Here is a 20,983-nt window from a genome sequence, read left to right on the forward strand (position 1 = left end):
ATATTTTAAATTTTTTAAGGTTGTATATGGAAATAAATAGAAAAAAATTATTTTATACATTTGAATTCCCCAAATGAAATTTAATTCTTGAAAATAATTAAAATTTATTATTTAAAACTAACTTTTAAGGGGAAAAAACGTTGGCCAAACATACCCTCTAATTGTCTAGCACGTGTCCAAGCAATATTGGCTTGATCAACGAGAAGAAAGGTGCATTTTAACCTCCACCTTTGTGAAAGCCAATCAGGGAATTATCCAACTCCCAAACATAGGTTTAGGAATGAAAAATTTTGATAACAGGACTTAAATTCAACACATTTTTATAGGTTTTGATAGAATATAATCAACTTTAAGTTAACTTTATGTCGCTCTGCAATGAAAGTAGTTTTTTTTAATCAATCTACATAACATGACTTTGACTCATTTAATAATCCTATCAATTAATTTAATTATAATTTTAAATTATTTAATCTATATTTAACCAATTTTTAATTTGTTTTTAAATAAAATATTAATTGAATTATAAAAATATTTGATTGAGACATTAATATAAACTTTTATAAAACCTAACCCAATTGGATTATTAAATAGGACTTACCTGGCTATTAAATGGATTCCTTTTTACCAATTTAATGATCAAATAGTATTTTGGTTTATACTTATGTAATAGAATATATCTAAGTTTTGACATAACCACCAATACGAATTTTTCACCCTTATATAAATCTCACAAAAAAGAAAGCTACAAATAATTCAATAAAGACATTTATTTTGTAAATAATTTATTAATGTTTCACAATTCGCCCCAATTATGATAATCACATTTTTTCAGGTCATGAGTTCTTGATTTACCTGACGGTAACACCTTTCCGCGGGCTTTGATACTAGTGATTAACTGAACATAGTTTTGATTCATTATATGTTCCAACGCACCTGGTCCGAGACAATTATATCAGATCATTCGTCATGAACCACAACAGTCTCATAGAACTTTGCAACAAGATTTGGCACAAAGTCCACTTGAAGCCTTTTCACCCTCCAACTGGATATCCCATCAAGCATGCTTGCACTGCGATAACTAAAAAGAAGGAAACATCCTTTATGCTATCAGCTGATTGTATAGAATGCATGCAGCCACCCCCACCATCCATCACCGCCTCCACCTCCAACGCCTGTCAGGTGATTTTTATAGTTGTCATGTGAGACGCTGTCACCCACCATCAGGATGGAAAATAAGATCAGAAGCAATGTGTCTGCAGCAAGAACAAATTTGACCACAAGGGCATTGGCAAATGGCAAGTGACGATGGCTGGATTGCAGAAAGTGTGAATACAGCAAATTTCACAAGCAAAATAAAGGATATTGATGCTTCTGACATTTACTGAGGAATGAAAGATAGGATCAGGGATAGGAGAAACCAGTTGAGAATAGCAGTTGCAAAGAGGATTAACTCACAGGTAACAGTCTTGACAGAAGACAGAAAACAAAAACAAATTCAAGTTTGTCGAGTTCTTAGTTATTTTTTTAATCCAATTCGTACAGATTTTATGATATCTTTGTATTCTTTTTACCCCTAGGGACACACTATAATTATCCCATATTCCAGGAACAAATTTTCAAATCCAGGAATAATTTCACATTCCACCAATCAAAGAGGCCCTGCTGGTTGCAGTTACGAGTGGAGTATGTTTTTGAATCACAAGCTTTTGACACAAATCTATTGGACTCAAGCTATAAACAACGTATAGGTTTGCAACTCTTGCCTCAGCCTTAGATAAGCAAAAAAAACACTCATGAGTGATACAAAAGGAGGGGTTAGAGACTCAAGTAGCAATGTGATGGTGAGTCTCATCTAAATGACCTTGAAAAGTGAGTGCTTCTTAGGTTTTGGTTTCTTATTCTTAGGTTTTTTTTTTTTTTTTTTTTGGTCTTTTATTGTTTCTGTTTGTTGGGACGCGTAAATCTTGGCTGGAAATTCCATAAAATCAAGGGTAACATATGATCCTCTGTCTAAAGTGACTGATAGCAAGGATGATGATAACATCACACTCTAATTGTAGGCCATTATCCCCTCACAGGAATATTTAGCAATATATCAGAAACTTAAATACTCCATATATTTTCCATATGAAAGGTTCCAGGCTATAATGTCTCATGGTTAAATCTTTCATACTCATGGATTATATTCATTCCCTTACTTCTCTTAACCCATGCTTTTGTCCACCTACTGCAATCCCTATAACTTGTGTGGAAGTCCCATTCTAACAATTACTCAAGAACATCTAAAAATTGAGGGTAACATATGTTCAATTGCCTGAGGTGGCAAATAGCAAGGGAGATGAATGATGATAACATCAAAATCCCATGGTAGGTCATTGTGCCCCACAAAGGAAAGTGTCATAGGATCATTAGTGATGTATCTCACACTTACGTCGTCCCCATATATTTACTCCAAATAAATGTCTGACCAATTTATGTTTAGTGTATCATCTCTTAATTACCATTTTAGCCTTGGCACATATGGAGTTGAATACGACAATCAAAGCACAAAGGTGGCCTCTCAAAGTTCTAAAGAAGCATCTAGCAAATCCAAGTTTGGAGAGAGCTTTTCTCTCTAAAATCTAGATTGAGAAAAGGAACGTTAGGGTTTGAAGAGAGCAAAATAGAAATCAAACATGGTGCTTCCAATGGTGATAACAAGTGTTTTCATAAGAAAATCGCATGGCCTTTTGTGTATGTGTGGTCATTTTTTCTTTCCTTTTTTTTTTTTTCTTTTTTCTCTATTGGAGGAAAAAAGTAGAAAAGAGATTGTCACAAATGGTTTCTTATCTCTTTCTTGAGAAAGGTTTGAGTATAAAGGGGGTTTTGTCTTTGAATTTAGTTTGTTTTTTATGAGGTCTTTGTCTTCAATATAGCTATTGTTGGTACCTTTTCTGGGCAGAGAATCACTTTTACAGTAGACTCAAATTCCTTAACTAACTTTTTTCTTTTTCTTTCCTTTATGCAATTTTGGCTATGAAGTATACTCTTACTTTGATAAGGTTTTGTATTTTGAGTGAAGGACCCCTCATTATTCTCTTTCTTTTATCAATAAAAATTTATCTTTGTTTCTGATCAAAACAATATGGGCATTATTTTCTTGGAGATAGAATGAAAAAAACACCTAGAGTGATGTTCAACCCTTGGTCACCTGGATTGGTGGAAGCTTAGATCTTAGGAGAAAAGGCTTGTGAGAATGGAATGTTATTGTAAAGTCATGTTCCCGACATGCTTCTTTTCTATGGGTTCTAGTACTCAGTAAAAAGGATGGTATTGTAAAGTATTTCAAATCTCTATTTGATAATGAATATCATATAAAATATTTAATATCATCATATTTTTCTGATAAAATTACGGTCTTGTAGAATAAGAACTTCATAAATATTTTAGGTCATAAATAGGAAAAAGTTATAGCATTGAGATAAACTTGTAAAAACTATGCATGACAAGTAGAGATGTGGGGAAGAGTGGGAGGCACTCAACGAAACAAAGTTTGCAACGATCCAAGGTTTAAATACTAGGAGCAAGGGATTTTTCAAGGCTTAAGACCTGTAACCATTTTTCCTCTTCTAACTACAATTTCTCCGTGTAATTGATCAAATCACGTTAAAATCTTGTGTACTTCGTGTGTAAATTTATTTTTATTTTTATGTTATTACACTAACATGTAAAATTGAAGCTTCCATAGATATAACAAGTGGTATCAAAACCAAAGTTGAAGATTTCTAAAAGAGATTACACCCTCTTACTTTCCTAAGAATTCCAATAGATAGAAAGTTGACTATCTAATTGATAAATAAAAATAATTACAAGTATATAATATTTACAATTTGATTGAGGAATAAATAATAATAAAAAATTAAATTTAGAACAAAACAAGTATCATTTTTATATAAATTGAATAAGCATTAAAAGGAAAAAAAAAAGATAAAATTGTTTCACTTAGTTTCAAATTTTCTGCTTAAAACTTAATGCAAGAGGGTTACTTTTATATTGTTTTTTTTTTTTTGATAGATAAAGAGAAATATATAAAACGAGTTACTTTTATATTGTTATTTAAAGAAAATGAAATTAACAAACTTTTTTTCGTTTCATGATTATTAATAAGAAACTAAGGTTTTGTTTGGCTAAACAAAAAATAGTAGTAAATCCTACCTAAAATGTATGAACTTTTAGAGACTTATCTTTAAAAGATAATAATTTTTAAAAACTGTTTAAAAAAAAAATTAAGGTATCATGTCTTCACGCTCAAATCGCACATATATTATCTTGAATTTTGGATATTCTCCTCAGGAATTCCGTAAATCTTCAACTTCAGCCCTAATGCACTGTTTAAAAAAAAAATTAAGGTATCATGAATTCTAAATCTCATGTACCATCTTCATGCTGAAATTGCACATATATTATCTTCAATTTTGGATATTCTTCATGGGAATTCTAGAAATCTTCAATTTGGGCTCTAATGCAAAACTTATTGTGTCAATGGAAGCTTCATACCTAAAGAGCACAATAGGAAATGGCCATTGCCATTGTTGCAAAGAGCCAGCTTATAAACCCTTTCACCTACCTTCCATACCTAAAGAGCTTCCCTGCCTACTTTAGGTAACATTCTTCCACCCCTTCAACTAGAGGCACAAGATTCTTCTCACCAAACCTAATCCAATTCGAGAAACCTCGCCCCCTCTTCAGAACCTTGCCTACCACCCTTATTTTGAAGGATTTTGACTCTAACTCCAAACCAACCCCATCCTCCTTCCATCAACTAAGAAACACCTATTTTGCTTGAGCATGTTAAGACATTAGTTCTAGAAGTGTTGCTTGTCAATGAAGGAAGTACTAATCATGGTTAAAAAAGAACTAAAGAGAGAGAGAGAGAGAAAAAAAGAAACAGAAAAAAAAAAACAGTGAAGCAAAAACCACAAAATATCACTCACAGTATGATTTGCGTTAATTTGAATCATCCTCTGCCTCAAGTTGCTTTCCAAATTTCCTCAATGCAAGCGAATATATTGTTTTTCTTCTCATCGATGTTCCTTCAGCCACTAGTTTAACTGCCTAAAAATGTACATCCAAATTATCACGTTAAATGATAATCTTTTATGTTTATTCCTATAAGATGGGAATTAATAATCAGCAACACAATAATTTAGTAAAATCAATACAAAGTTTTTTTTTTTTTTTGATAAGTAAAGGATATGCATTAAAAAGGCAAAACGCCGCAAAGCATACAGGAAGTATACAAGGCAGCTAAGGCCTCAAAAAACAAAGACGTAAAATCAATACAAAGTTGCAACAAGCTGAGTACTAGAGGATATCCAAACTAAACTATGATTTGTCTATATCAAATCATTAAATTTTCACTATTTTATAGCAATTATGTCTTATTTTTCCATTCATTCATGAATGAAAACAGTGTTGCACAAACTTAGAATGCATATAGACTACCGATAATGCCATGGTTTTAAACAAAAGAGCTATATGCAATTGAATGAGATATCAAAACTTTCAACTATTGTACCAAGAATTCCTTAACTATTTTTTTTGGTAGAAAAAAACTTGTAAATAAGGAAATCCCAAACTCATCTAGCTTAATAGCCTGGTTTCAATTTAAAAGAGTTTTGAGCAGTTATAATTTAAATAAGGAAAGCTTGAACTCATCTAGCCTACTGAGAATGGTCCGATATTTCAATTTAAAATAGCTTTATGTAGTTGGATTGAATAGAAAAACTTTAAAATCTGGTACCCACAATTATTTTATATATATACATGTGTATGCATAAACTAAAATTTAGTAGAAAAAGAACTCCATAAATCAGAAAAAATCTGAACAAGAATTCCTAGGTTTCAAATTAAAAGAGGTTTTATGCCATTGGACATTGTTTAACATATATATTTTGCAAAATACATGTACAAACTAAAAAGAAAAAACTACCAAGTATGAAAAGTCAATTACCATAGAAAGACTATGCCCTTTGGAGATCAAATCTCCCAATTTGTTTTCGAGTTGAAACTCTGATGGATTTTCAACCACACAACTTTCCTTTCCTTCAATCAAGAGTGTAATTTCTCCCTTAGGATGGTGATTTGAAAATGCTTCTTTTGCTTTCCCCAGTGTACCGCGCCAAAACTAAAGGGACATCATCATCTTATATTAGTAAATCAAGGATCACATGAGAACAATCTAATAGATTAATTGATATCATAAGCACTATTAGTGAAAAGAATTACTTTTGTTCAAAAGAATATATATGCACCAATAAAAGTAGAGCCTTCTTTTGCTCCAAAGGAGGCTTTAATATCATTACGGTTTTATAACATTCAAAAGACACGGTTATCAACCAAACGAACTTATCAACTAAATGAACCCATTCCAAGTTAGCAAGAATTGACCTTTTATGGGTAATGGGCCTGGTTACTTCTTATTTGACAAACTTGCTACATATCAAATATAGTAATCTTTCCACAATGGTAAAGTTTTATGCAATTTATTCAGTTTTTTGTTTTCCCCCCTTCTATTTTCTATGTATGTTTTTAAATGCTAAAACTCTTTCATATATGAGTTTCTCTACTTCAACCTTGTGGATCCCCCTATCATCCAAAAAATTAAGCGGGCAATGAGAAAAAACCTTTAAAAACAAATGGGGAAGTGCCAATATACCTGACACACAATAATTTTATCATAAAGGAACTGATGCTTAATGAAAAACTCTTGGACAACGTTTCAGAGTTCTAAAGTTTTGTTGATATCGAAACTAAAAAGATTTTAGTTGTTGACTAAGACTTTTTGAAAATTACTAGATCAAATGATTTTAAGATTGTTCATAACAGAGCAAGAACATTCTACTGACCAAGTTCAGCTCCATGAGGTCTTTCCCCAACTTTGATGACTCCATGAAATGTAGACAGTTTAAGCCTTAGACAGACATTTTGGAGTTCTAAGTACTGATTGGAAAATTAAAAGATCTTATTAGTTGACTAAATTTTTCAGTAAAAAACATTTCTTTTACTTTCCTCATATAACACATTAAAAAAAAATAAGGCATCATTTATATTAGTTGATAAAAATATCACATCAGAACAATTCAACACATAGAAATGATATCAGAAGCATTGTCAATAATTCTAAAGTAAATAATGCTTGTCAGAACATGATTTGGCATCTTTAAAGACCATTAAAAGTAACAAGCCCCTGAGTATATTCTAAATAAGGTTGTGCAACTAAGTACTCAGGCATGCATAAGCATGACTCTATAAGTAAACGTTATTGGTTACAAAGTAAACATAGATTTACCTCTTCATGTATTTTTGTCATTTCGCGGGCTATGACACATCGTCTGCAATGCATTCAAATAAACTGTTACAATCCATTAGTGGAATTGTATCTTGTATAGCAAAAGAAAATAAAAGGAAGAGACATGATAGCATCTCCATAACTACACTTTCCAAAACACTATAAATTACCAGAAGCCAAATGTAGTAATATCCTATCACAAGAATGTAATCGAAGAACCTTTAGGTGCAAGGCTCAGACCAATCTCTCAAGATTCCTTTATTTGTAAACTATACTTGTGGTATTGAGGGTCTCTTCAAGATGATGTTCAAGCTTATTTTCCGTCCTTAATAGACTTCATTCAATGGTTGTGTTGTAACTAATTAGAATGTGGTTGTTATTATTGATTTTTTCTTTTTGCTTTTAAGTGTATACTTCGTGTGTACTAGATGTGTGCCCCTTTTTTGATTGGCGCTTTTAATATATTCTTTTTTACCTATAAAAATAAATGTAATATCCCATCTTTGTAAACTTTTAAAACCTAGAATATGCACCATGGTCATTAATATGTTTGCTTATGGTAATTGTGGCCTCTCGGGGGAATCAATGACAATTTATTATGAATCAAACTAAAGGCATTTCATTGGTTCATAAGAGAAAGTACCAAACTAATCTGCAATGCATGTATGATTAGAGTAGATGGTAACTAATTTACAAGTAAATTGATGCATCTATATGGCTAGCCATCAATATCATCATCATCTAAGGGTTAAACATGTTGTTTAACTTGAATATGACTTTTTATGTTCTGTAATTAAATAGAAGTTCTATAGTTATCATATCATAGAGAGCAATTCCATTAAAACAGTAATTAATTAATTCTATTAGAATAGTTCTTCTATCATTAGTATCTATCAGTGACTTCTCACCATGCAACTTATATCATATGAACATAAACAATACATAGAAATCACTGATTAATAAAAGCCTTTTTGGGAATTATTTTTAAAAACAATTTTCTAGTCTTAAAAGTAGAAAACTCGACTTTATTTGGAAAGCATTTTCAAAAATAATTATAAAAAATAATTTTTGAAAACCGTTCTCCAATGTTTTACAAAGCAAAAATCTATTTGGAAATTTGAAATGTTCTTAACCTACTTTCTATGTTTTTGAATATTTTTTAAAAATTACTTTTATCTATTGTACTATATTATCAATCACTCTCCATATTTGTAAAAAATAATTTTTGAAAACCGTTCTCCAATGTTTTACAAAGCAAAAATCTATTTGGAAATTTGAAATGTTCTTAACCTACTTTCTATGTTTTTGAATATTTTTTAAAAATTACTTTTATCTATTGTACTATATTATCAATCACTCTCCATATTTGTACAATTTATTTTTTAAAACAGTCATCATAAAATAAGTGAAAATAACTAATAACAACTAGAATATGTTTGTAAAAACACTCTAATTTAAATTGTTAAGGGCAAAAAACTGTTTTCTATTTTTCAGTTCCCAAACATGTTTTCCTATTTTTTTATTCTTAAAAATAGAAACCTATTTTTAAAAACATCCAAGCATACCCCTATTTTCCAAACTCAAAAACACATTTGGTATTTTTTTTTAACAAAAAACAATTTTATGAAAATATGGTGTTTTATGATAATATTTTAATTGTTTTCACTTGTTTTTTAGGGTGTTTTTTTTAAAATAATTGTACAAATATGGGGAATAATAAAAAATAAAGCATTATGGATAAAAGTTCCTTTTTAGGAAATATTTAAAAACATAGAAAACAAATTGAGAACATTTCAGGTTCTCAAATAGACTTTTGTTCTAGAAAAAAAAAAAAGAGAATAGTTTTGAAAAACATTCTCAAAAACAGTTTTTGAAAACATTCCCAATTAGACCCTAAACTAGTCAAATTTCCAAAACATTACCTTGTAAGGTACATAACTCAAGTCAATAATATATATGTAAACAAAATTTAGGCCACCAAAGTTCTGTGTCATATTGGTTGAAAAACCTAAAAACCACATTTGTGTTAAAAAAAAAAAAAAAACAACACAAACAACAATGATAATGATAATGTCTAAAAGATCCTCCCAAAACATGCAGATACATGTACGATATTCCATGTTGATACTGGGAAATACTAGTAACTTCCACAAAAAATTACCTCGTGTCACCGAAGAGTGAAGAAGTTTCCTCAAGAAACTGATGAAGCTTGTGTGGAGGAACAAAGAATACCTGTGTTGCTGCTTCATTTGCAGAAACTGTTAGCCTCTCTCTCCTTGATCCAGCATGTTTAGGGAGAAATCCAACTAGCACCAGTTCATGTAATTATTAAGCCCCAAAATCCCAATGGTGCTGACAATGAATTCTTTTGTTAGTTAGCAATATAAGTGCTAAATCATGAGAAAATACCAAAAGTAAATTCATTGGTGGCCAAGCCTGAGGCAGAAAGAGCAGCTACCAAAGCAGAAGGACCAGGGATGGGTATAACTGGAATATTTTCATCCACACATAATTTTGCCTGCATCAAGAATCCGAATTTCTCATTGATCACAATTTTTATAATAAAAATATTCAGCAATAGGCTCAATTGTATTTTTGCTATTCACTAAAACTAAAGTTCATTTAAAACCTTAAAGGGGACAGAGGACTGGCAGTTCTCCAGAAAATTCCAAGCACAACAGGGTTTAAGCCAAACACTTTCACAACAGTTAGGCAATATTTGGAGTAGCACTGAGTATACCCCTTCAGAAAAGAAATTGTCCTATCAGTTGCTTTCATTTTTTAACTCACAATTTTAAAGTAACAACAAAACATAATTAATTCACACTGTGGATAGCACCTCATAAGCTCTTCCCCCTTCCATAAAACCACCAACAATAACAATAAATCATTATATCAAATGCAGTAAACACCACTCAACAATGCCAAAATTCCCACCATTTAAGGTCCACTATGCAGTAAAACATAAAAGGAAAATTATATTTCATCTTGAGTTCGTACAATTAGAGAGACAGTTCGTGAAAAGGGATTATAATGCTCTTTCCATTTGTATGGACAAACAAAACATTGCAGATGAAATTAATAGAGGAGAAGAAAATGAAGAAGGTGAAATTAGAGTCCACTAAGCAGTCAAGCATAAAAGGAGAACTGCATTTCTTTTGGAGTTATGATAACTTGAGAGGCTTAGTTTGGTACAAAACGAGTGATATGCTCTTTCCTTTCGTATAAAGAAGCAAAACATAGCTAATAAAATAAAATGAAAAAAGTAAAATTAAAAGAAGAAAAAAGAGGGTAATCACTAACAGCTCACATAACCCATTATATTTAATTATCTACTAAATTAGCAAACAAATACCTCCTGGATATATACATAACCACCCCCTGGATATAGTACTGTCATATTATAATTGTGTCTAAAGACGCTTCAATCAACAGAAACTGCCTGGCGCAAATCATCGAATCTTTATACATGTGGTCCTGTGCATGCACGGGCACACAACCTCATCCATCAGACAACAGTTTTGGAGCACATAATATTACCTAATAATCTAATCTTCATATGGTCCTGTGCATGCATGTGCATACTAGCCCATCTATCAGACAACAGTTTTGGAGTAGGTGATTTGATTCAATGCCTTCTGAAAAATGACACATTAGTTCTTCTAGATAGTTTATAGCCAAGGGCAATATAGGTTCCATGTTGAGCAAAAACATTGACACATAACACAACCTTAAAATGTAGTATAAATAACTCCTCTGTACCATGATTAAAAAACCAAACAAAGATACTGCAAGCAGAACATATAACAAACTCACCAATTCCATACCAGGGTCACTGATGCCTGGTGTCCCTGCATCACTGATAAGTGCCACAATATCCCCCTCTCTTAATCTTTTTAGTACTGTCTGTTCTCTTCGAGATTCATTGAATTTGTGATAACTCAACTGAAAAAATATAGAGCATACATTTAGCAAGGATAGGAAAGAATGAAATCAAAATAAAAAATGATAATGAGAGACCTTGAGGAACTTACAAGGGGAGTTTTAATATCATAATGTTGTAGCAACTTTCCTGAATGCCTTGTGTCTTCTGAAAGTATCACATTGGCTGATCTTAAAACACGAAGAGCGCTGATGGATTGGAAATAAGAAATTAATAGTAAAAAATAAGGCATTGCTTTCTCTTGTTAAATTACTGATATTCTTCTCATTTTTGAAAATAATAATGCTAGGTTTAAGAGGGGAAATTCAACCTTTTGTGGTTTGCCATAAAGTCAAATATGGTTAAAATAAAATAAAAAATGTCCATAAATAACTAGTTAAATTATAGCCAATTGGCCAATTCGAAACTACCACATTTCATGAGCCTCCTTAAATGAACATAATGCCACATGCCCCATCATACATGTCAGAAATATGGCAACACATATTTTTGTGCATAAAATATGTAAGTAGAAATGAATATAATTATGAAAAAGAATGATTTTATTTATTACATTTTTGACAAAATGATATAGTTGTAGACCCTTTATTTTGTCTTCCTAGCACATGTTTGATCACATACTTAGTTCCTCTCACTTTGCACCCTTGTGTAGTACGCGTGTAGGATCCCCCATTTGCATGATTGTTCTTACACTCGTTGGTGATCCATCTACTACTTGGCTTCGATACTAATTTTTTAGCCACTCTTGAAGACCTTTTAGAGGGAGTTTTGGATCTACAACGTGACTTTGGTTTCATTTGTGTGAAATGGGCCTTTTTTGGCCTCAATCAGTCTAGGTACTCGGTTCAGGGGATGTAGAAAACCAGTTCAGGTGGTCTAGGCAATTGATTGCTCAAAAATGACGTTTTTTGCCCCTTTTTGGTTCCCCTCTTCCTCTCTTGACCTTTTTCCCCTTTTCTAAGGAGTTCTTGGGAGCATTTGTGGGTGTTAACCTAGGAGCTTTAGGGTCTCTTTGATTAGATTTTAATTTGAGAGAGTTTTGAAGAGAGATTTGAGCTTAGGTGGAGATGATGACATATGACAAAATCCCCACCCTCCCTTAGCTTGTAAATATGAGCCTTGGGGCTCATTTTGAGGAGCTCTCTCTAATTTCTAAAGGGAAACTTTACCCATTTTGAGAGAGATAAAAAGAAGAAAAGAAGACTTGAAGATTCGGAAGCAAGCTTAGCTTGGGAGAGGGCGCTTTTGCATACTAGAAGCCAAGTATTGTACATAGGAAGGAGTTTCTTCGATAAGTCATTCATGATTCCGAGATTCAATTTGTTTTCGGTCATTTTTGGTAATCCATACATAACCATGGATATTGGAAGATCATTTGGTTGGCTTTATGTTGTTTCTCTTCATCTTCGGATCTAAATTTGATTTTCTTTTTTCTTTTTGGTTTGGATGCTTATTAGATGTTAGTATATATGTCTAATTAGTGCTTAGATGTTGTTTAAACATTTCTTGACTTTGTTTTATCCGATTCTTGGACTGATTTTCCTTTTTGGATCCCATTGAGTTTAGGAGCATGATAGACTTTGTCTTGACTTGTGACCTACTTGTTTTTTTTTTTGTTTATCTCCTATGGATTTCAATTTTCTCATCTTACTAATTTTTGGAAATGTTTTTAACTAATTTTGAAAAAGAAGATTAAGACCTACAGGTGTTTTTTCTAATATTCTAACTCCTGATTTCAACATATTTTTGATTGAATTTCAAACTCACTTTGATGACCAATCTCGTGGCCAAAGGTTAGGTCCATATTTATGGGCTTTTAGCCTAGCCATTTTGCTTGAAAACATAACTAGTTGTTTTTTTTTTTTTCTTGGTCATTTAGCAAAGATTTTCAAAACTGATTTTTTGGAGTCATTTTTCAGCTCCTGTGAATATCATTCCATGATCATAAAGGATTGAATCCATGGCTACTTTATGGTTATTAATGGTTGCCACTTGGCTTGGCACACATACTTTGAATTCACATGAGAGTAATGTCCCTTTATGAATGTTGTTATGTGCATTTCAACTTATTTTCCTAAATCCGAGTGTAATTAGGCATTCCGTGCTTTTTGTGAACTTAATTCCCTATTCATTTTAGGGTTAAGAAGGTGTAGGAGCTTTGCAGTTGAACTATGACCTATGTTCCTAACCACCACAAACTTATCTAGATATGGATGAGAGATCTTGTTCATCAGCATGCAAAACATCACTAGTGCATTGGTGAGACTAAAGGGCATCACTAAGAACTTGTATGAGTCATATCAGGTCACACACGTAGTCTTTGGCTCATCCCTCTCCGCTATCGTTACTTGGTAGTAGCCTAAGTTTAGCTTTGTGAAGTACTTTGCTCTACCAAGTTGATCAAACAAGTCAACAATGAGTGAGATGGGGTACTTGTTCTTTACCGTCACCGTGTTGAGTGCCCGATAGTCTATGCACATCCTAAGGGATCCATCATGCTTCTTCTAAAACAAGACTAGTGCACCATATGGAGCCTTGGATGGTTGGATGAACCCTGCATCTAGCAACTTTTTAAGTTGCCTCTTTAGTTCCTTCAGTTTGGGCAATGCCATCCTATATAGCCCCATGGCAGGGGGTTTAGCTCCTGGCTCCAATTCAATCTTATGATTTTCCTTCCTTCTAGGTGGGAGTCTCTTAGGCAGTTTTGGCAGCATCATGTCATTGAACTCGTCAAGGACTCCCTTGATGACCTTAGGCATGGGTTCTCCCGAACCATCTTCCTTCTCCTCCTTGAGGGTGGCCATGTAAGTCACTTGCTTATTTTTCAACCCCTTCTTCACTTGCATGGCTGATAGCAAGGGGATCTAAGGTGAACCTTCCGTGACTATAGAGACTACGCATGGCGTTTCTTCCTCTAGGCTAGCCATTGAGCGTAGAAAGGGCAATGGCATGACCTTGACCTTCCGTAAGAAGTCCATCCCCAATACAATCTTGAAATCATCCACGGGTGCCACCATGAAGTCGATCTTGCCTTCCCACGTGCCTTCCTACATACTTATGCATATAGCCACCCCATGTGCTATAGTGTGTAGCAGCTTAGTGGCAAAGTTGACTGCCTCGAGCCATTCACCTTCCTTGGATGCTTAGAGCTCAAGTCTTTTTGCCTCATCCTCAGAGACAAAGTTATGAGTGCCACCAAATGCCCACTAAGGCCTTGGTGGGCTTCCCATTTACAAGGGCCTCTAGGTACATCGACCCTTTGCTTTGAGGTGCCTCAGGCACCGACTTAGCCTTGATGGTGTTTAGGAGTTGCATCGACCCGACATGAGCATCACCCTTCTTTTCTTTTTCCTTGATCATAGCATTTTGGGTCTTCCTCTTAGGGCAATCATGTGCCCAGTGTGGACTGTCGCATAGGAAGTAGTTAGTGCTAGGCATGAACTCCTTTTTCTTGTCCTTGCCTTTGTTGTCCTTGCCACTAGGGCCCTTGCTTAACCCTTCCTTGGGTGTGGTATAGCCTTTCGACCCCTTGTCTCTCCCACTTTTAGCATGATTACCCTTGGATGGTGGCTTGGGTTTAGAGGAGTCTCTCCTCTTTTACTCCACTAAGGACTCCGCTACCGCCATGGTTGTGGCTAGGTCTTGGACACCATGTCACCTTAAACTCTTGCTCAACCTAGTTTTGTAGGTTGTCCATGAAGTTGAACAGTAACTCATCCTTGGTCATGTTAGGTATCTCAAGCATAGATGTAGAGAATTCTTTGATGTATTCACAAATTGAGCCTATGTGCTTGTGGCACTTCATGTTCTTCCTAGCCAAGTAAGCAATGTCCTCAGGATAGAATTGCCTTTTGATTTCCCTCTTGAAGGGCATCCCAAGTATCTATGGTGCACATGTCTTTTTCTATATTGGCAAACCTCTTATGTCACCATAGAGTAGCATTATTGGTGAGGTATAGGGTCACAGTGTGCACCTTAGTGGCTTCATCAGTCAATGCAATAGCCTCGAAGTAACGCTCCATGTGCCACAAAAAGTTATCTAGATCCTTAGCATCTCTCTTGCCACTAAAGACATGTGGCTTTGGCACCTCCACCCTTGGTGTCTCGTGAGTGGCCATGACCCGTGCTAACATAGCAGTCTTGTAGATGGCCAGCTCTTGTCTAACTTCCTAGTCCGAGGTCTCCATGTGAATAACCAAGGCCTCCATCCTTGACTCCATGCTAGCAAGCATGCTTATGACATTGTCTTGGAAGGACATGAACTCCTCGTGTGACACAAGTTGAACTTGTGAGACTAGCACCCTCTCACGAAGGTCTTGGATTTGCACCCTTAGATCTTCTAACCCCTTATCCATGCCTTGCTAAATCAAGTCCATCCCCTTTCAGGTGTCTGTCATGGCTAACTCCACCTTGGCTAGCCATGCCTCCATGTTGGCAAAGGCATCACAAGACTTATCCTTCTTTCCCCTACCACGTGCAATAGGCTTGGGCTCCCTCCCACGGGTTTGCTCACTAATCTCCTCAATGTTGGAGCCCGTAATGCCTGCTTCATAGTCATGTTCTGATACCAATTATCACGGACTTAGGCTTTCTCCTAAGCTCACGTGCAGCACTTAGACAACTCAAGACTCTTGGCATTGCTAAGTCAACCTTCCCATCGTACTTAGCTAGCCAAGCTAAGTTAAGCTTTAAGGAAAGAAAGCTTTATCGCTCAAATGATGTTTTACAATACTTTGAAAGCTCGCTTGTTTGATGTCTTGGTTTATAGGCACCTTAGGAACTCTCTGGAACCTTGGAGGGTTCCTTACAAATCAAGAATTCCCTAAAATATTCTAGATAAAGACTATGTACAAGCTTATGTACAAGTATTTACATGATGTCTTTAGATCTCTTAGGCTTCTCTAAAACCTTCCACACTTCTCCACTAGTGAATGTCTTCAAGAGGTTCCAAAAGCTTCTTGCCCCATATATAGGCTCAAGGGGAGGGTCATTTGGAGTTGAGTGTGGCACATTGGTGTTAATATCCATCCATCCATCATTCTTTTGTCCACCAATTGTAGTGGTATCTTTTTTTATTTATCTATCAATAATTAGATTTTATATGAAATCAATCACTAAGATAGTTACCACTTCTCTTATTCCTCTCAATCTCTCTTTTTCCCTTCTATTTAAAAAGTTAATTGGAAGTCAACTAAGCCTTATTTTGTAAAAGGTTTAACCAATATCAAAAGTCCACAAAAGCATAGATGATAGAACTCATTAAAACTCATTGAATATTAAGACTTAAGTCACTTATAAAATATATACCGAAAGCCCATAAAGGTCAAAAACTCTTTGGATATTTGAAGCTTAAGCCTCAACAACCTTGAGGCTATAGCGTCAAAGCTATAAGCCTTGATAGGGTGAGGCTTAAGCCTCAAGGCTAATTTCTAGAGACAAGCCTCAAGGTGTAAGCCTCAATAACCTTTTAAAACACTGCTCAGAATTAAGAAAGACTTACCAAAGAAACTTCTCCCTAAGTATGATACTTAGCCTTTTAGTATGCAAAAATCTTATTCCCTAAGCCAAACTCACCTTCAAACTTCAAGTCTTCTCTTCTCTTTCTTCTGTCTCTAGAAATGGGTAGAGTTACCCCTTAGAAATCAAAGAGCCCTTTGAAAATGAGTTGCAAGGCTCATATTTATAAGCCAAGGGAGGGTAGAGATTTTGACACATGTCATCATCTTCACCCAAGTTCAAATTCTCTTCCAAACTCTCTTAAATCAAAACTCAACTATAAAGACCCAAAACCCCGGGTTAAGGCCCACAAAAACTCTCTAAAACCAACCTAAGAAACTACCAAAAAGGTTAAAAAAGTCTAACAAAGAAAAGGGCATAAAAAAGGATCAAAACATGGGTTTTTCAAGTAGCTCGACCTACTCAACTGGTTTCCTAGACACGTTGAAATCAGCTGAACCAATTACCTAGACCGATTAAGGCCAAAAGGGCACAATTTGTGCTAATGAAACCCTGTCCGAGCTCTAAATGTGCCAAAACTTTGGGGGCTCCTAGGGTGCCACTGAAGTCAAAGTGTGGATCCAAAACCTCCTCTAAAAGGTCTCCAAAAGTGGCTCAAAAACCAATGTGAAAATTGAGTAGCAAATGAATAATGAAGGAGTACAAAAACAACCATACAAAAGGGGGCGCCTACACACATACTATGCAACGGCACAAAACAAGAGGTACAAAGTGTAATCAAAGCATGTGCTACAAGGACAAAATGGAGGGATTACAATAGTATTCTTTCAAATTCTAAAGAATCCTCAAAACAACTACTCCTTACCTAGTGAAGACCAAGCAACATTTCATTGATCCATTCTTCCTTATTATTTAGATTTTCTAAATTCTTTACTCAATTACAACATAAATGAAATATTATTGAGTAGTCTACTTCCCTTCGAATGATGAATCCTCATAAACTTAAATTAAAAATTAAAGGAATACCTTAGAATTCATAAGGGATTTACTTGTCTATGTATCGTTTTATTTGATCTTTTTAGATCTTGACATTGGCTCGATGATTATGCCATGATGTCCTTAAAGCCTATATGTAGTGTATAATCCAACAAAGTAGGAAAGCTAAATTACACCAAGAAAGTTGACTAATTCCTAGAAATCCTCTACCTTACAAATCAAGAAAAAAAAAGGGAAATATATATAACTATACAATTTTGGAAATAAGAGAATTATACCATCATGAATTCTAGAAATAAAAGAATTAATTCCTTAATATTTTAATAAAATCTTGGAAAATAGGAAGTTCATTTCTTGGTATCTTCAATCAAATTAGTCAACAAAAAATTATTATATTGAAAAGAATTACAATCTACACCACTTGTTACAAGAGAATAATAACTTAAGATCAAGTTTGTAAAACCAAACATCTTCAAAAGTTTTTTACTACAAGATTGAACTTCTTTTAAATCCTCAATCCACACCTATTGATAGAAATTTGAATCCTTATTAATTTAATTAAGCAAATTTAATCCACATATTTTGGGCATGAAGTCTGTGTTAACACTTGGTTCTCCAAACATTTTCGCTAAATGGCTTCTCAATCGAAACATCTTAGTTTTGCCAAAGACAAAAAGAAAAGAAAACATTATATGACATTCCTCTGTATTCTAACTTACAAATTGTTTCTATTATGAAATATAGATGACATGTTATTAATCTTTTCTAATTTCAGAGCTTCATAATTGATTTCATGGACTAGTTACAATCTCACCCATCAAACAACTATTTTAAAGTTGGTAGAGCACTGATATATATTCAAGATGTTCTAGAATATCCTAGGTTGTTAACCCAACCATTCATTATAAAATGGCCAAATGCCTTGCAATCCTACTTTTGCCAAAACACACCTTTTCACACTATTGAATTAGTAAGAAGCAAAGTTCTCTTAATAAGGCCATGAAAACCATGGAAAAAAAGGTTTGAAATAGAGTTAAATTTATTCGAAGCAAATTTTCCACTACACACTCCAAAATAGTTTGTGTGCAATGAAAAAAGTATGATAGAAAAAGGAACTCAAACGAACATGATCAGAAAAAGGAAACCAAAAGAACATGATCAATCATCAAAAGGCTTAGTTAATCCAGAATTTTATATATTAAATTATCTATTTCTTTTGTTTTCCATCTAAACATGAAACAATGAAATAAAAAAAATTAAAAAAAATGTTTGGTTCTTGACTCCACCATGAAAGAATGAAATAAATAACAAATAGCAACACATGGGCAAGTGGAATTTTAAGCATTGTGAACAGAATCCAAAAAAGATGGAAATAATTTGTCAAATTTCACAAGTACCGAAAAGTGATGTCTTCCAGATTCCCAATTGGTGTTCCAACCAAATACAAGCCAGGTTTCAGATGGCCCTGAAACAATTGTGCAGGGAAAACAAAAATGACTTCAGAAGATGCATTTTAAAAATTGGATTCCTACCACTGCCAGAAAATAAAAGGCCACAAGAAGTATTTTCTCCGTGTTAATTGTCAGTCCCGAGTGAAAGAAAATTAGGATGCCACCTTGGCACCACCTGAATGTTAATGCGAGGAATAAGAATTTAACAGGAACAACATTGCTGAAGCACTCTAATATACTTTTAAATCCATCCAAACAACAAAAAGAAAAAAGTATGTTCATCATTGAGTATTACTTTCCAATAACCAAAACTCACGAGAAAGAAAGGCAAAACAAATTTTTGCAAAAGATTTCATCATGGGGAATTTTCATTTTCTTGGGAACCAAAGCATCAGGAAAGAGTGTTGCTATTTTCCTTTCCTTTGTTTTGTTTCAGCTTTCTTAGCAACCGAAAAAAAAAAAAACCACACAAGAGTTAGTCCAGGTGATTTTTTCAATTTCTTGAAAGCAAATAATTTTGCAAGAACCAAACCCTAAGAGAAAGAAAGACAAAACAAAATTTTGCACAAGATTTAATCAAGGGGAATTTTCATTTTCTTGGGAACCAAACCATGAGGAAATCCATAGAAATTTCCGAAATTCCTTTTCTTTTGTTTCAATTTTCTTAGCAACCAAACGGACTCTGAAGAAAAAAAAAAGAAATGCACAAGATTTAATCAGATGATTTTTTCAATTTCTCGAAAGCAAACAAGGGTACTTTCCATTTCCCCTTCTTGCCTTTTCTATATTATTTTTCTTTCAGTTCCCATCAGCCAACGAATTAGGAAGCCAAAAGGAACAAAAACAGAAATAAGTCAGCACAAGATTTAGTCCAGGTAACTTTCAGCTTTTCTTGGGAACAAAACGAAAGGAGAATACGTAAAAGGTTTGGGTTATCCTTTTTCTTTTTTCTTTTCTTGCAATTTCTCAGTAGCCAAACAGATTAATAAATAAAATAAAGGACAACGGATCTGGAAAGTTCATCTTACTCCTTTTGACGATTCTTGGGGACTGTGGTTGATAGAATCCGTGGAACAGGAGAGGGCGCCATGTTTAGGTTTAAGAGGAGGAGAAAAGGAGATCGATTTCAGAGATGTTAAGGCCGTTATAGTTGGAGTGAAGTTGGGAAGTCTCCACCGCCGCTGAAGAGTTGTGGCCGGAGACATCGCCATTGATGGAAGTATACGAATCAACGTAGCGTTCTCTCTCGCTCTCTCTCACGCACGCAAGATCATTGGCGTAGCCTAATGTACAGACAGATGAGTAAACGACGGCGTTTTAAATAGAAGCCCATCAAACCGACGTCGCACCAAAACCACGCTACTATTTGGAACTTCTAACGGCTAAAAATTCAGAAATTTGAAGTATAATGAAAGAAACTCATTTCGTTCATTTTTAATCAACAAAATATATAAATTTTATAAAATAAAGAACTTTCAAAAGTAAGTTTTAAAAGTTGGTTTTAGTTTAAAATATTATGTAATAGATTTTATTTAATTTCTTTCACACTTTAAAGTATAAAGTTTAGTGTAAATATAATTTTTATATGTATTATTTTATTTAATCATTTGGTAATGATCATATTTTTGGCTAAATAATAAGATTAAAAAAATAGTATTTACTTAGTAAATAAAAATTAATCATAAAAAATTATAAAATAAAAAACTAACCAAAATGTAGGGGTAGAAAGGTAATTTTAAAAATATTATGTATTATTCTCTTGTCAAGGGGATCAAAACACCTCATCTTAGGAATCAATTGAAATCT

General features: G+C 34.0%; 1 protein-coding gene across 3 annotated transcripts; it reads right to left on the minus strand.

The window, feature by feature from the left end:
- Positions 1 to 749: 749 nt before the first annotated feature.
- On the minus strand, positions 750 to 20,485 carry LOC100262613 (uncharacterized). 3 transcript variants are annotated; one of them, XM_010666433.3, is made up of 10 exons: positions 20,206 to 20,485; positions 19,124 to 19,191; positions 11,365 to 11,461; positions 11,147 to 11,275; positions 9,740 to 9,848; positions 9,492 to 9,636; positions 7,331 to 7,373; positions 5,993 to 6,166; positions 4,974 to 5,094; positions 750 to 1,172 (listed from the first exon to the last, which is right to left on the minus strand). In XM_010666433.3, the coding sequence occupies exons 1-9, from the start codon at positions 20,386 to 20,388 to the stop codon at positions 4,987 to 4,989; spliced, it is 1,056 nt and encodes a 351-aa protein (XP_010664735.1). In that variant the 5' UTR covers positions 20,389 to 20,485; the 3' UTR covers positions 750 to 1,172; positions 4,974 to 4,986. The 3 variants fall into 3 exon arrangements, with proteins under 3 accessions (XP_010664735.1, XP_010664734.1, XP_002281008.1); XM_010666432.3 differs by having other exon boundaries at positions 750 to 1,207; XM_002280972.4 differs by having other exon boundaries at positions 750 to 1,253; positions 20,206 to 20,484.
- Positions 20,486 to 20,983: the final 498 nt, after the last annotated feature.

This window comes from Vitis vinifera, chromosome 18 (assembly GCF_030704535.1).
Source record: "Vitis vinifera cultivar Pinot Noir 40024 chromosome 18, ASM3070453v1".
NCBI classification, from domain to species: Eukaryota; Viridiplantae; Streptophyta; class Magnoliopsida; order Vitales; family Vitaceae; genus Vitis; species Vitis vinifera.